Source organism: Ochotona curzoniae, unplaced genomic scaffold (genome assembly GCF_017591425.1).
Source record: "Ochotona curzoniae isolate NIBS_2020 unplaced genomic scaffold, NIBS_Ocur_1.0 patch374, whole genome shotgun sequence".
Lineage (NCBI taxonomy): Eukaryota > Metazoa > Chordata > Mammalia > Lagomorpha > Ochotonidae > Ochotona > Ochotona curzoniae.
In genome coordinates this window covers 448,907-465,342 of record NW_024466944.1, presented here as the reverse complement: position 1 = coordinate 465,342, position 16,436 = coordinate 448,907, and the positions used below count along the sequence as shown (strand labels likewise).

The 16,436-nt window shown below is 36.8% G+C and overlaps 1 protein-coding gene across 2 annotated transcripts in view; it reads left to right on the top strand.

Annotated features, from left to right (window-relative positions):
* Positions 1 to 2,338: 2,338 nt before the first annotated feature.
* LOC121167473 (aldo-keto reductase family 1 member C15-like) overlaps positions 2,339 to 16,436 on the top strand; it is a 111,164-nt gene continuing 97,066 nt past the window's right edge. The window contains exons 1-7 of one of the 2 annotated variants that reach the window (XM_040996907.1): positions 2,339 to 2,474; positions 5,542 to 5,709; positions 7,226 to 7,342; positions 8,240 to 8,317; positions 8,996 to 9,118; positions 11,129 to 11,238; positions 13,140 to 13,305. In XM_040996907.1, the coding sequence (XP_040852841.1) occupies positions 2,388 to 2,474; positions 5,542 to 5,709; positions 7,226 to 7,342; positions 8,240 to 8,317; positions 8,996 to 9,118; positions 11,129 to 11,238; positions 13,140 to 13,305 (849 nt within the window). In that variant the 5' untranslated portion in view covers positions 2,339 to 2,387. The remainder of the gene's footprint in view (positions 2,475 to 5,541; positions 5,710 to 7,225; positions 7,343 to 8,239; positions 8,318 to 8,995; positions 9,119 to 11,128; positions 11,239 to 13,139; positions 13,306 to 16,436) is intronic. The other variant, XM_040996901.1, reaches the window with a different exon arrangement.

Here is a 16,436-nt window from a genome sequence, read left to right as displayed (position 1 = left end):
TTTGATTACTTGATAACTCAGGAATTTAGAAGAATGCTGCATGCACCTGTTAGTTCCCTATTTGCTAAGCCCACATATAAGGGCTAAGTTTTACCAGCCCTTATTTTTAATCCTCCACTAAACAAGCAACATGAGTCTACTCCATTTGGGGCTAGGCTGTGCAGTCACGATTGTATAATCTTGCCGTCATCCAACATGGTTTCTCACATTGCATCTGGTCTCTCAGTTATTGGAAATGCCACTTGGTACTCCAGATCCATATTTCACATGACCTCTCTAAGGGCTGCCTGCATGGCACTTTCTGATTGCTGAACAGGAACTGAAGGAGACAAGGAATCATCATGGATAAATGTGAGGGAAGGGAGTAGCCATTCTTCCCTGTTCTGCCTAGTTCTATTGCGCTCCCCTCTCAGCAGAGGAAGCAGGACCAGCCTTATGTGAGCCCACAGAGAGAATGGGTGTGAAGGCAAACTCTCTGCCTGCTGAGGAACCTTGCAGCTTTCTACCTACAGTTGTCTACATCTGAGTCCTCCCTGTGGGAAACCAAGGGTTCTACTCGAAGAATGTAAATCAGAACTCTAACGAACTTTTCTTTGAAATATTAATTTTCAGTCTCTAAACATCTGTTTAATGTTGGTAATAATTATTATTTACTTTGTATACTGAAGTCTTTTACATTACTGTGGCTAAAATTTTTTTTTTCCCAACCACAAAACTCACAATTGTGTCTGGGAATGTTTTGTGATTTTTTTTTCAGTCATCATTATCTGCACTCTTTTTTATTTTTCACTTTATTTCTTACTCTGCACACACAAAAATTATTTTTCTCTTCTTGTTCCTGTCCAGGTGTCACTTACCATAACCCAGTTGGCACAAGCCTGTGTGAAGAGAGAAATGATGTATGGTATATAGAATTTTATGACTTACATATATATGAGAAAAAGTAAAAAGTTATAGAAATGAAGGGCTGAGCTTCCTTTCTAGGAAGAAAGAGAGGAAGAGGAATCCCATTGGGATCATACAAGTAGTTTTTATTTTCATAGTCAAGGTCTCAAAGTTCTCTTTTGAAGTGGCAGTAGTTAAGTTGGCACCCCCATTCCCAATGCTACCTTTCCCCTGACATCAGCTGATCTTCATGAGTCAGCAGGAGGAGGAGAAAATGACTGCTTATGGAGCTTGCAAGATATGTGAGCTCCTTTACCATATTAAGTCATCTGCACCTGTGTGTTTTGGCCTTTAGCAACTGCTGATTTACATTCAGTATACCCTAGTGGACTTTGTATCCTAATTATTCAGTTCAGATTTGCATCAGTGCTACCTAGTCTGTTGAAATGTGCACTGAATTCTTCTGAAAATATTGAGTCGAAAGAGAAGAATAGAAATTTCTGAATGAGAAATTCTGTATATTTCTTGTATTTGCCATACTTTGTTAGCTATGTTAATGGAAGTTAACACAAACAGCCAATGGTAAAGAACACTCATAGACCTGGTTGCAGTGGTGCATATAGAAACCTTAAAGTGTTCCACACAGCCAGAGCTCATTTACAAAAACAAAACAAAACAAAACAAAACAAAACAAAAACAACAACCAAAACCCAAAATCAACCCCCCCCCAAAAAAACTAACAAGCAAAAAATCATGTTTATTGCTAAACTCAGAGTAGCTGATTTTTAAATTATATATTTTCAAAAGATTGACTCTGATGTATTGCATTCTCAAAGTTTTTGGAGTAATGATTATGTATCATCTTCGACTGAGCCCACCGCCCAAAGTGCACAAAGTCAGTCACTGACATCCTATTGGGAGGGAAAACATTCATTTATTGCAAAGTATACGAGGACTAGCAGGTTATCTGTTGAACAAGTCCCTGTTTCCCCAGATTATCAGCTTAAAGAATGAAGTAGAAGTTAGATGTACATGCTCAGCTTGTGTCCAAGATCCTGGTTTGTCTGTGCTGCTAGTGACCTCCCCTCAGTTGGTCAGTGAGACTGTGTCCTTTCTGGAATGATGATGATGACAAAATATGCTCTAGTCAATGTGACAGCTATATGCAAATGTTCATTACATCTTGCCTTTTAAGGATGTCCCAGAAGAGTAAATCCTCAAGATAAGACTGAGCATCAAAGTTTAATCTGTTGAAAACAAAGAAATAAACAGGGATCTCAGGAGTCTAGAGATTCAAATCTTCTAGTTCAATTTGCATACTTCCTCAATTCAGTGAGCTGACTTCTGTAAGTGCCTAATTAGCTGTGTGATTCATTGAACTAAGGAACCAGGCTAGGCTCCACCCAACTTAGATTGGTATAAATAAAGCATGTTGGAGGCTTGTCCTACAGTTGTTTCATAGGAAAAGGAAAGTGAAACAGTTTATTTCAGCGTGGAGAAGGATGGATCTCAAACACAGTCGTTCTGTGAAGCTGAATGATGGGCACTTCATGCCCAGGCTTGGATTCGGCACTGCAGCTTCTGGAGATGTAAGTAAACCTGAGGGGTCCTGAGTCACTGAGTGTTGATGTGCTTGGAATGGCTGTTAACAAATTGTAACGTTTACATGCTGGAAAAGTTGATGGATTAGAAGTGACCGTCTGGGCTCCTATTTCTCTCTCTCTCTACCTGTCTCTTTTTTTTTTGTCAAAGAGATTCTTTATGCATCAGTGTGACAAGAGTTGACTCTGGATATTCAGAAGTAGAGAACTGTGGGTAGATGTTGATTATTATTTTTATTATTATCTAACATGCATGAAATCCTTACTTGTGTTTTTAACTGTGCATGTATTTTCTCAGTGAATTCACCAACAACTTTCCTGGGTGAGCACTCATGGTTGCTATTTGTTACATTTCCAAAAACCACAGCTCCAGTTGCTCTGTGTGTGCTTTTCTGCTGCCTCACTCAGAGTCAGTCTGCTCTGTTAGATGCTCCTGGTTGTCAAAGAGCAGAGGAAGAAATGACAGGTAACAGGTGTGCTTTATAGCAGAGAAGTTTTGCTGAGCATGTTGGTACTGAAAGTGTTTCTGAGAGAATTTCAATCATTTAATCTTTTGACATGAAAAAGCAACTATTATTTTACTCTTAGGAAACAAGACTTATTTAAAGAAAGAAAGAAGACGACTTGGGAGCATTAACAAAATGAACAACACCTCTTATTTTCTTTTCTGAACTATTGAGATTAGAGTATAGATGAATGAGAGTGTTTTGCTTTTGTTGATACTCAAGTTATCCTTGTGTTCCCAGCTCTTTTTTCAGCAATAATCAGGTAGATAATTTTGTAGATGACAACCCAGCTCCAACAAGACCATGGGTATATGCCCATGGTAGTTACTTTTGTTTTGGTCCTGGAGTTAAAAGGGCAGAGTTTTGGAAACTTTAAGAATATAAAATGTTCTCTGTAAGGGAAACAAAAAATTCATAATAATAAGGTTTAAAACCTTTTAGAGCAGGCTGCACTGCTCCCTCAATTCAGTGAGATATTTTTGGCAAATGATTGCTTTGCTGTGCAAACAAGCAGGTCAATTGCACTTTGATCTAACAGAGGGAAGTTGACAGACTGAGTAGTCAAATCCTATGCTATGTAGCATCTGCATTCAACAGCACAGGGGTCTAGTTTCAAAGGTTGGCAGATGGGGATAGCAAACCTTTTGATTTTAGAAGGTGTCAATCAGACTCCTTCAGGAAGTTGATTTAAATATTAACTGATAAATCAACCAATTGATTCAACTCTAATATTTGAAAGGGTGACTCATAAGGGTAAGTAATAACCCAAGAGAGATGTTTGACGTATTACTTCACTTACCAATGCTTTCAAATATGGTTGTAAGCTGGATAATGGGCAGGAACCCAGAACTATATCCAGAACTCCCTTGTTGGTGGCAGGAAGCCAAAACTTAGGCCAGCATCTGGTGCATCCCAGTTGTATCAGTGTGAACCTGGGTCTGAAGTGGAGACTAGAGTTAATATTTGGCTTTCCCCAATGGGATGTGGGTATCTCATTTGGGTATTTACCATTGTGTGATGAAACACCATCTCCAGTGTTGAATATTATGTCTCTAAATGTCAGTGGACATTGGGATGTTAAGAACCCAAGCTTGCCATGCAGCTGAGTGTTCTTCCAAAATATTCAAGAGAAGTAGCTTGAGTTCATTGCCATGCTTGAAATCAGGTAAGTCATATCCATGATTTGTGATATTTGTCTACTCAAATAGAAGAAGCATGCTGGAGCCAGAAGGACAGTTAGCTGCCTATTAATGTGTAGACTTCAGGGGAGATGTTCTAAGGTATTACTGTAGGAACAGGGGTATTATTCTGAAGGCTCCTTAGAATGATAGGATGAAATTATAAAATACTTCGCAAGGTTACCATTTATATGGGTTAGTTATCAGAAAGTCTTCCGAAGGGTTATTTTATGGGAATCCACAAAAAGACACAATTGGAAATTTTCATACCCGTTATTACTCCTTGAGCATTATGTAGGGAAAAATTAGAATTGCTGTTCCTCAACATCCAAGCAAATAATCTACATGAGGAACTGATGATGGAAATGATTAATGGAGATTCCCGGGGGCCTAATTAAAAGAAAAATGAGATGAATTTATCTACTTTTAATATTAAATTTGTCCTCATCCTATGCTTCATTTAAATCTGCTCAGGTGTATCTTTCTGTTTTCTGAAGGCCCCTTTTGTTCTCCAGGGTACCTTAGACTGCAACTGTCTTCTGGATTTAGCTTCAAAGCAACATTCTCTTTAATGTATTTCATTTTGTACTTTCATAGCTTGGCTTCCTTATTTAATGATACATTTCCTGAATGGTATATGTGATGCTTATTTTCTTATCTGTTTCCTGTACTTATTTTCTACATGAAGAGATCTTGTAAAATATTTGGTTTTGCATATTTTGTGAAGCATTTCCATAGCTTAACTTACTACTTGTATAGTTATTGGCAGTCTCTCACTCATTTTCTCTGATTCCTCCTGCTAGCAAGGAAGATGATCCTCTGTCCATGGCTAAATCAGTGGCACCTCATGGACTATTAGACTGCTAAGCACACATGAACTACTCAAAAATTGCATGTAAACCAAATGTTGCATGAGACAATTTGAGGAGAGATGATTTAACAGTAATGAACAAATTGACTAGCACAGAGAAGAAGGATGTGAGCTAGGGCTCATTTTCAATTATTGGGCACAAGCAGAATCACAGATGCTATAATGATTGTGTAAGTGTGTGTGTGTGCAAAATATTTCTTTCCTTCTGATTGCCTGAACAAATTTATCTCAATATTGGATGCTCTCCTCAAAGCCATTTTTGTATCATTACTTCTCATTCAGTAAGACTTCATTTCATGTGGCTGCTCATTTCAACAGTTTCTCCCAGAGACGAGATTACATTTTATCTTAGTAGAAATCTTAGAGCACTGTTCTATTACTGAGATATTCTATCAAGGGTATGTGAGTGGCATCAGCAGCAACAATGAGAGGAAATGTTACTGAGGAAATAACAATTCCTGTTTGTGTGCATATCATTAACTCTCTCGTTCTTGTTTTAGGTTCCAAAAAGCAAGTCCTATGAGTTCACCAAAGTGGCCATTGATGCAGGTTTTCGTCACTTTGATTCAGCATTTATATATGGAAATGAGGAGGAGGTTGGGGCAGCTATTCGTGAGAAGATTGCTGATGGGACTGTGAAGAGAGAGGACGTTTTCTACACTACCAAGGTACAGAAACTACAGAACACTGTCAGTTTTTATATGGTGTTATGGAAGCAAAATGTTCACCATTTGAGTGCTTTCTTTCTTACTCTTGTGGAGGCAGATCACAGAAACAGAAAAGCAAAGGCTTGCTTTTGACAGATGTGGCATGATCTGATTTGCCACTTTCCATTTCAGCATAGTGACTCAGGTTCCCACTGTTCTAATTCCAGTGTTTCTTCCTTCTGGTAACCCGAGAGCCATCACACGATGGCTTAGCTATGTGTCATTGCTTCTGATTTTTGATTGGACTAACTCTGGAATTTTGATGAGTCTATGAATAGAGGGAATCTTTCTCTGTGTCCTTCTCTTTCCTTTCCATCTCTCTTTTTTTTCTGTTTCTGTCTCACCTTCTTTCTCTCTGTAACACATAAAATAAACCTTTTGAAAAATAATATATTATCTTTTCTTTGTTCAGAAGTGCATTAGACATGAGATGCAGCTTTTCAAAGTCTTGGAAAGTCATTCAAGATTTATTTACACTGTTTGAGTTCAAATACCTATTTATTGAGTGAATTTACTGAGTGACTAAATATCAGTTTCTTTTTTTTTTTAAAGATTTATTTTTACTATATTTTCATTGGAAAGGTGGATATACAGAGAGGAGAGACAGAGAGGAAGATCTTCTGTCTCATGATTCACTCCCCAAGTGAGCGCAAAGGCCGATGCTATGCCGATTTGAAGCCAGGAGCCTCTTCCGGGTCTCCCATGCGGGTGCAGGGTCCCAAAGCTTTGGGCCGTCCTCGACTGCCTTCCCAGGCCACAGGCAGGGAGCTGGAAGGGAAGCGGGGCTGCTGGGATTAGAACCAGCGCCCATATGGGATCCCAGGCGTGCAAGGCGAGGACCTTAACCACTGCGCCACCGCGCTGGGCCCAAATGTCAGTTTCTTTAAACTTTAAAAAAATTGTCCTAGAATATGTCTTGTGCATTTGAGCTATTATGTTGAAAAGAGAGTTACAGTGTAAGATCTTTAATCCTTATCACTGAAATGCAGAACATTGATGCATTTTGTCAGTGGGAAAGTCACTTTTAATGTATAGACTGCTGAGTTCTCTTTAGCTGTATCCTAAGTATGTACGCATTAGTTGAATTTGTTTTAGAATATGAATTACTTAACAGGGTAATTTCTGAAGACAGATTGTCCAGGATAGTGGATTGCATTTCCCCTTGTCTTTCATCTGAATTTTTCAGTGGGTAATTACTTTTCATTTTTTTGACAGTTGCTTTCTCTACTCATTCTGTTTTATTTACTGTTGTTAATACATTCACTCAAATAAATCTTGGTATATTATTAAGCATCTGGGGCATAATGAATATCATAAATTTAGCTTGTTCTACTTAATAATAGATAGATCCTTCAATAGTAATTGATCTTTCATAGTGCACTAATACTCATCACTCAATGTTCAAAATTGGTGTCTGATTTTAGCACCTAAATGAATTAAATCATAAGGCAATTTTTATATGTCTTTGTTGTTGCAGCTTTGGGCTACACACTTTCGCCCAGAATATGTCCGTCCAGCGCTAGAAAAGTCACTGAAGAAACTTCAAATGGATTATGTGGATCTTATCATCATGCATCTTCCAGTTCCCATGAAGGTAAGCATTTGGTTTTCTTTGTTGTGTGTTGCGTGTTTTCACCAGTGTTATTACTAAATGCATATGAGGCACCAGCTTGATTACCCCTGTTTCCGTTGACAAATGTAGATTTTAAAGATTGGATTAAAATTGTTACATGACTTCACTCTTCTAGTTAGCTGAGGCTCATCACCATTAAGACTTTTCATTCCTATTGCCCATCTTTAAGAAAGGTAGAAGTTTAGAGAGATCACTGCTTCTACCTCAAGCAGTAGAGTGTTCCACCCTGTGAGTTGTTGTCTCCAGTACAGACCCATTTACATTACAGTCCTAAAGAATGTTGAGTAGCTAAAAATTCATAGACACAATGAGCATTTCCATTTCTGAAGATACAGACCTCTCCCACTTGCACTTCTTCTCTCAATGCTGTGAGGGGTCACCTGGATGGTCTGCATGTACAGTCAGGCTCCTTTAGGCTTTCTCCATTTGATCTCTCCTCAATGTGAGTGTGAGCTGAGCACATCTGAAAGTTTCTGTCTGTGAGGTTGTGTATTTATCAACTGGAATTAAAATTCGTTGATTTGAGGTTCTAATTAGTAGTTTCCTCCAAACCAGATTGAGCTTGGGAGACAAAAATGACTCAACTGGAGGATAACTCTCTCTCCTGAACTTTAGGATTTTAGTTGCCATTGCAGATCATTATGGTCTGTTGTCTATTTTCTCTTAGAAAATTAAGATTTTGTGTTTTTTCTTCATATTCCTTTTAATAAACATACATGCACATGTAACTCATACACACTTCAGTGAATCACAATTTCCAGAATGTGGTGTGACCAAGCTATGTAGGCATATGAAATGTCATGTAAGAAACCATTTTCACTTTGTCTTTATTATTATTATTATTATTGTTATTTCCAGCCTGGGGATGAACTAATACCAATGGATGACAAAGGACAATTTATTTTAGATACAGTGGACCTTCGTGACACATGGGAGGTATGTAATGCTACAGATAATGGCAGACATTGTACAAGAATGTAGGAAACATGTAATGAGGTCTAAGAAGAGGAGGATTTTTGTTCCAGTGATGTCTGACCTCAGACATAATATGAGACATCTGTGTAATTCCTTTATTCCTGTCTGTAATGTTAGGGAGTTACACAATATTACTTTTGAGGGCTTCAAATATTTTAATTTCTTTGAAGTTATATTTTATTTACTTGAACAACAGAATGAGAGGGAGACAAGGAGAGAAACAGATCTATCAGCTAGTTCCCCTCCCAAAAAGGCCACAATAAATGGATCAGTCATGCAATTCAAGATTTTGAAAGTCCAGTTAAATTTCTCACATGGGTTGCAGCAGCCTAAGTATTTTGTGTCATCTTCTGGTCCTTCAGCAGGTGCTTCAGTGGGGACCTGAATCTGTAGGAGGGCACTCAGGTTACAGAAGTGTTCTTGGAATTTGATGCTGGTTTCATAGTTGGTGGCTTAGCACTACTGTTGTCCTCATGTATTCTCAGTCACAACTGAGAATACATGACATGCTATAATATAAATTTTGTTTCCTCAAGATTGTATACATGTTAAAATTATTTCTAGGTTTCATAAATTCTAAGCGTGGATGAAAAAACAGAGTACAGCTAACATGTAAATATACATTTCCCACTTCCCCAGGCTCTGGAGAAGTGCAAAGATGCAGGATTAACCAAATCCATTGGGGTGTCCAATTTCAATCACAAACAACTGGAACACATACTGACCAAGCCAGGACTCAAGTATAAGCCTGCTTGCAACCAGGTAAATCTTAAACCCACAGGGCCTTCTCTACATTCCACTCCTCACAGTCTTCTTTCTTAATGCACACATCTCAGGTCCATGGCTTGATATCTAGTGTAATGACTGATCATTCATTTCATTACAGTATGAAGTATCAGGTAAGGGCTAAATTGTGTGGCGTGAGAGAGGCATGATGTCATTAATCAAAGCTAAGTTTCAGGCTCCTGTGTGGCATTTCAACGTGTTTATTGAGTTGACATCTGTCAGTGGTAGACTCCACAACAAGCAAATGTTCTGGAATGGAATGAAAGACTTTGGAGGCGCTGCTTGTTGAATGATGAAAAATAAACTTATAGAAATGTATTAGATCTCCTAGGTAAAGGGATATAATAAAAACTAAGACAGCCAAACTTACTCTCAAGGGCCAAGGAGGCAAAACCAAGGAAGCAAGTAGATAAACCTGATTTGCTACATAGGTAGAGAGAAATGAGGAAGAGGGAGAGAGTGGTATTAGGCCTCAGGTGTCTATCCTGATGACAATGGTAAATGGTTGAGTTTATGGCATGGAGAAGGGGGAAACCAGACAGACACTTAAGAATATTGAGAGCATGTTCAAATTAAAGCAAAGGAAAGAAAAGCAAGACAACATACAAATAATAGTTTAATATATATTTAGGAATACCCAGTACTGCAAATTAGCACAAATTGTTGATGCTACTTCAAAGTGCATACGCTTTCAAAAATGTGATAGTTATATAAAAAAAACCCACTCCAATATTTACACAATTTGTCTTAGGTATTTACTATTGGGGATCTTCTTACACAAAATTGAATTAGGTAAAAAACTCACAACCTAATATTACATATATATCAGCATTTCAGTAATGTTTTAATTTCTGCTATATAATCAGATTTGACTGAGAACATTTTAATATTATTTTCAAAGCACACCTCAGAATTACATGCTATGCTCACACTATTTGTGAAGCTACAAAGAGAAATCAGTTCAAGGAGTCTAATATCTAAAGAAGTTGTTGATTCACCCACAGAAAGCTTAGGGAATGATCTAGAATTCTAAGATAATGTTGTCAAGGCAATCACTTTTCTTCATACTGTGTTCTGTGCTGTAGCAAAAATGGCTTTAGAGATGCATGGGCTGTAAGTCTCCTAGTTTGTACATGATAAGAGTGAGGATTCTCTGCAATGGTGGTAAAGATGGAGCAGAAATTTTCCATTTCCTTTATAAACATTAGTTTTCAATTAAGCTAAGTTACTAACTATGATTTTGAGGTGTCATTGAATATCATGAATACAAATATAAGATTGTATGAATTACTACGAAATGACTAGAGGGATAGTGATAATGATGTAAACAGAGCAATCAACCAGCAGTCATTGCTTATGTTTCTGGAACAGATAAACATGGCCAGGTGGAAAAAAAGCACCTGGGACACCATCCAAGTCTCCCACATGACTGTAAGGGGTCAAGGATCTCATCCATTTCTCATTGCTCTCCTGGGTACATTATCAGGGAGTTGGCTGGTCAATGGAGCTAAAAGGATCAGCTCCTTTGTCCCTGAACTTCAGGACACATGGTTTTTTGCCTTTAATTTCTATACTTTTAATAGGCAGATGCTTTTTCAAGTCTCTTTCCCATGCCTCATTCAGTTTTCTTTCTAAAATCAAAGCATTCTAACACTAAATTTGTAGGTTTTTTGCTAGGATCATCACTCATGCAAACAAAAAAAATTATATTAGCAGAAAATGATATTTACATTAATAAAACAAAAAAATAAGAATAAATTTGTTTCATTCATTTGGCATCTTCTGAGAATAGGAGATAATCAGAAGGTTCATAGGGAAATAATATGCTTAATGATGCAGTACAAACACTAATGTAGTTATAAGTAGAGACGGATGTAAACAGAGAGATTGGCTTTTAGGTTACAGTTCCCTCAAGCAGTTTACATGTTTCCTGTGATGCTGGCTCATGTATTCTAATATCATTTGCTCTTGACATGTTTGTTACAGGTGGAATGTCATGCTTACCTGAACCAGAGCAAGCTTCTGGAGTACTGCAAGTCCAAGGACATTGCTCTTGTTGCTTACAGCGCCTTGGGGTCACAAAGAGATCCAAGCTGGTAAGGAGAATATGAAAGAGTTAACCTGTGCTGCAATTCTATTGATAATGAGACAAGATAAAACTTAAAATATAAGTGGAAGATAGTGTGGTGCAATTCCAATGTACAAACACTGTGGTTCAGTGTTTCCAAACACAGAGAAACAGAGAGAGGAAGAGTGAGGTAGAACGAAACACACTCAGAGAAAAATTTCATCTGCTCTTTCACACCTCAAATCCTCTCATATGCTACACAGTCCAACACCAGGAGTCAAGAGTCCATTTGGATCTCCCACATGGGTGTCAGGGATCACAGTACATGAGCTCTTATGTTCTGCTTTCCTAGATGCATACACATGATTCTCACTCAGGAGCAGAGCAGCCTGGATTTGTTCAGCAATAGGATATGGAAGGCGTCCAAAGCAGTGACTTACCACACTGCGCTATCGGCATTGTATGTTTATGATTCAAAGAAAGTTCCAGACAGATGGACTGAATTTCCACCTCTTGGTCACTCTCCAAACACCCACAATAGCAGAATGGCTGGTCAGAGACAGGAAGTGGGAAATGAATCTCAACTCTGCAACAGAGCAGCAGTTTTCTGGTATTTTTGTCACTTCAGATTAAGTTTTCCTTCATTGGTACATTATATGAAAGCAGTTTTATATACGATCTTGTTTTCAATTTCTGTTGTGCAGAAATTCAGTGAAATTCATGGAAATAGTCACAAGGATCTGTAGTTCTTTCTATTTTACAAAAATTCTCCCTTATTTGTTGCTAAGTGGATAGTGGTCAAATACTAAGTGGATGATTCTAAAATAAGTAATTTGGTGTATTTATTCGTAAGTATTTATTCATTGTTAGAAAAGAAATTAGGAGAGAGAGAGGAAGAGAGAAACATTGAGCTAGGCCAGACTGAAGCTCAGAGGCAGTGACTGTTCCCAAGTTACTGAAATGGGTTGCTGGAGCCCAAGTATTAGGCTACCATCTAGTGGCTGGCTCAAAGCAGGCACATTTAATAAAGGATATGCATATTTCAAGAGATGACTTATCCCAGTGTTTCACAATGCCTGTCCCTGAGTTTTTACATTGTGTATTATTCTGAGTAATGAAATCTGGTACTCCTCCTTTTTCTTTGAGTACTGACATTATAGGATCTACCCAATGGTCATTTAATATTTGTCTAGGTAATCAAGTCAAGTGTCTTTACACTGAGTACTTGTCTTTCCATCATTCCTATTTGACTTATAATGATCTACAAGGACAATAGTAATGATGCTGAAATTTATATTTGTCCAAGTGGACCTATGAATTGTTTCCTTTAGGTAAACTTGTAAAAAGCTTTATGCTTAGCAAGGAAAGGAAAAATAATATTCTGATATTGCAATCTTCTTTAAGAATGAATTCCCTGATGTAATTTGCAATATAGAAACAACAAATGTCTGCTAGTTTTGCTGTTCCACCTCTGCATGCAAAAGTGGTAGCTAACATGCATGATAATACATAAAGACAATATAAGAGATATTAGGTTTGTGCATGTGTATATAAAAAAAAAACTATATTTCTAGCTCTATCTTGCTTTATAAGCATTTGTAATTCAGTAAAATCTGTGATTCCAGACATCCATTGTGTATTTTGGAAGTAGATATTAAAGAATAGCCACAACACATAGGGGATCATTACAATGCTGCAAAAGTTTACACTATGGGCATACATATTATAATGATCTATTAACCTTTGATGTGCAATTGGTTCTAGTTGCTGCCAAGCAAATGAATCACATGAATTCTTGTGAAACTGTTTTCTAACTATACCATATTGTACCTATTCCTGCCAATTCTCGAGGCAATTTAAGTGAAGTGGTCAACGCACTCTAAATTTTCCCTCTTGTATGCTTTGTATCTGTGTGTATTTTCACCCTAGGGTTGATCAGAACAGTCCGGTTCTCCTGGAAGACCCAGTGCTGAAAGCCATTGCCAAGAAACGTAACCGAACACCAGGTCAGGTTGCTCTGCGCTACCTCCTGCAGCGTGGGGTGGTGGTCCTGGCCAAAAGCTTCAATGAGAAGAGAATCAAAGAGAACATGCAGGTAAAGACTGAGCTGTGTCTCTCAAGTAGTGTGCTTGCAAACTGCAACTTCTGGATGAGAGCTTGTGGCACATCTCAGATTCGTCATGCATCTCTCCCCAGGGTACTATGAGGGCAGATTGCTAGGGTAGAAAGAGAACACCAAAATAGTCATCATAAAGTATTGTCTCAAACCTAGGTTGATGCCTCACTAATTCTGTGACAACAATCTTATTTCAATTTTGAATTTTTGTTACTGTGTTTTTTGAGTTCTTCCATATAGTAAATTTTTTAAGGGTCTTGGGTCTTCAACTTTCCCATCTGAACTCTTACTTGTGCTCAAGGTTGTATAGGATTAGTTTTTACTGAACTCTGATGATTTTTTTTCCAGGCTCACCATTCATCCTCCTCATTATCACAGTAGTATAGTTTTTAGTAACAGTTGCATATTTAACATTATAACTTTTTAATATGTCATGACACTGTAGGCAAAGGTAAAAGTGGAGAATCTAGTTCTACTGTCCAGGTGTACTTAACTGTTTCAGTGTGAATTCCTTTTTGGAAGTAGAGATGCCTGCTACAATGCAGTTTCACTTCCTGGTTGCCATTATACAGTCCCCCTAATTGAATATTTGCATATATGTGTTTACCTGTATATCTATTTGTTTTGTATTTTGCGTGAAGGTTGCCTTATAACATGGAGAACATGCATGATATTTGTCCTTTGGGACTGTCTTATTTTAGTTAGTCTAAGGTCTCCAGTTTGGACTATTTTGCTTCAAATGGCAGAATTTTCTTCTTTTTCATGGCTCAGAAGTATGCCGTGGAGTAGATCGATTGAACTTTTGGGTTGTTTATGTCTTTGTTGACTTGCAGTGCAATAAATACGGGGTTTTAAGCTGCTTTTGCATATGCAGGTTTCATGTATAAGTATAGCTACATATATTCATATATATTCCTAGGGGTGGGTGGTTGGGTCCCATGGTGCATCAATTTTCAATCATGTTAGCATTCCCTATACTGACTTCCATAATGGCTGAGTTAAGCTACATTCACAGCAACAGTGAAAATTAGTTTCTTTATCGCAAATTAATGCCAGGAATATATTAGATTTCCCAATTTAGCCAATATCACTAAATTTAGGTGAAATCTCATTGTGGCACTTATTTGATTTCTCTGGAGCTAGGGAGATTGAGGCATTTTTCATAAATCTGTTCACTATTTGAATTTGTATTTTTGAAAATGTGTGGTATTTCCTTCTTCCATTTCTTCACATGGTGTTTGATTTGTTGTCTTTGAACTTTTGATGCTCTTTGTTATTTCTAGATATTAGTCCAAATCAGTTTGCACTGTGCAATTATTTTTCTACCATTCTTTTGACTGTTTTAGCTTTATGTATTATTCCCTTTGCTGTACTGAGGCTGTGTAATTTGGTGTAGTCCTATTTGTTTGTTTTGGCTCTGACTGCCTCTGCTTTTGGTGATTATTCTAAAAATTCTTTACTTATGTTTATCTTGCAGAGTGCCCCCTATATTTCCCTGTAACAGTTTGATGGTTTTTGGGTGTAGATTTTGTCCTTGCAAAATTAGAACTGATTTTTGTATTAATAGAAATGTTCATGAACTGGCTTTTAAATGTGCAAACTGGTATCCAATTGTCCCAATAGCATTTGGTGAAAAGACCAAGCTTTTGCCTTGTGTTATTTTCAGTTCTCTTATTGAAGATTATATGCCCTTACATGTGTGGGCTAACATCAGGAGTTTGTTGTTCTGTTCCATTTATCTTCTCAATGAAATAACTCCCTCTATTTTATCATCTTTTTCCTGAAAGACAGTTTGTTAAGAAGGAAACTAGATACATGCAAATGTTTCTGTATACACATTCAGACATTAGATCAAGAAAATGTCGTAATTTTGCTTTTAGTCTATTAAAAATGTTGATAACTCTTCTAAAAGTTAAAATTACAGGTAAACTCTTGCAAATCAGTTTAATATTTTGAAAATGGTGCCAAAAGCATATTATTTAAAATGTATTTGTATGACTCCCTGAAGTATGAATTGAACTAATAATCTTAGGAGAAATTCACCAAGCAAATGTCATTAAAAACATTGTGGAAAATAATTTTATTTTGTGTATTTGACTTGTCTGGTAAAATATTTTACTATGACAGCCATAAAAATTCTGGAGCTCATTTTGAAAATGTAGAATCAACAAATAAGTGATTTGTTAGTTAGATACATAACACAAGTGAGGGAATTAATGATATAAATAATACATAAATGAATATATATAAATGAGAGGAAAGAGAAAAGAGAATTAATTAATAGCTACATGCAGAAAGATAGATACAATGTTCAGTATTCTTATATGTAATCTATACGTGGCAATAAATGTATCTTTATTATATAATATATGTAGCATATCTTCATTATATATCTATATAACACATATATGATATAATATACTAGTTTATCTAGCATACTATATGTTATATAGCATATCACACAATTTTTATAATGTATTATATGATATACAATATATAACATATGATGTATTATATTATAAATGGAATTTGTATCAATACTATATCAATAATAATATAGCATGATATACCATAATAATGGATAATGCAGAGTATTAATAATATTGCATATTATTACATATACAGTGCTTCTATATTTTATATACATATACATAAATTATATAATTCATAATTTAATTGAATATATGTTTTTAAATTAAACTATCTATATCTATATCTGTAGAATTATGGTCACTGCTCTTTTTATTAAGTGGGTACATAATACAAATAAAATCAAGGTTGGACTTTACTGAGAGACATTTTTTCAAAAGTAGGAATTCTCAAATATAACATATGTGTCTGTAATAACAATTCAATAGCATGAAAGAGCAAGCATCTTGCAAATGGACATTGGAAGGAGTGACGTGAAGGAACAATAGTGTCAAAGTGTTGCACAAGCAATGCTTCTCAATAAAGCCAACAGATTCTTGAGGAAACATTGTTGTGTCCTCCCTGGTATGTTTCCAATAAAGGCCAGGTCAAGTTGAAGGGAATGGAAAGGATCATCTTTGCTGTGTTCAAAGATGTAGTAACATTGCAACATTGGGGAAAACTGCTTTTTCTACACAGCA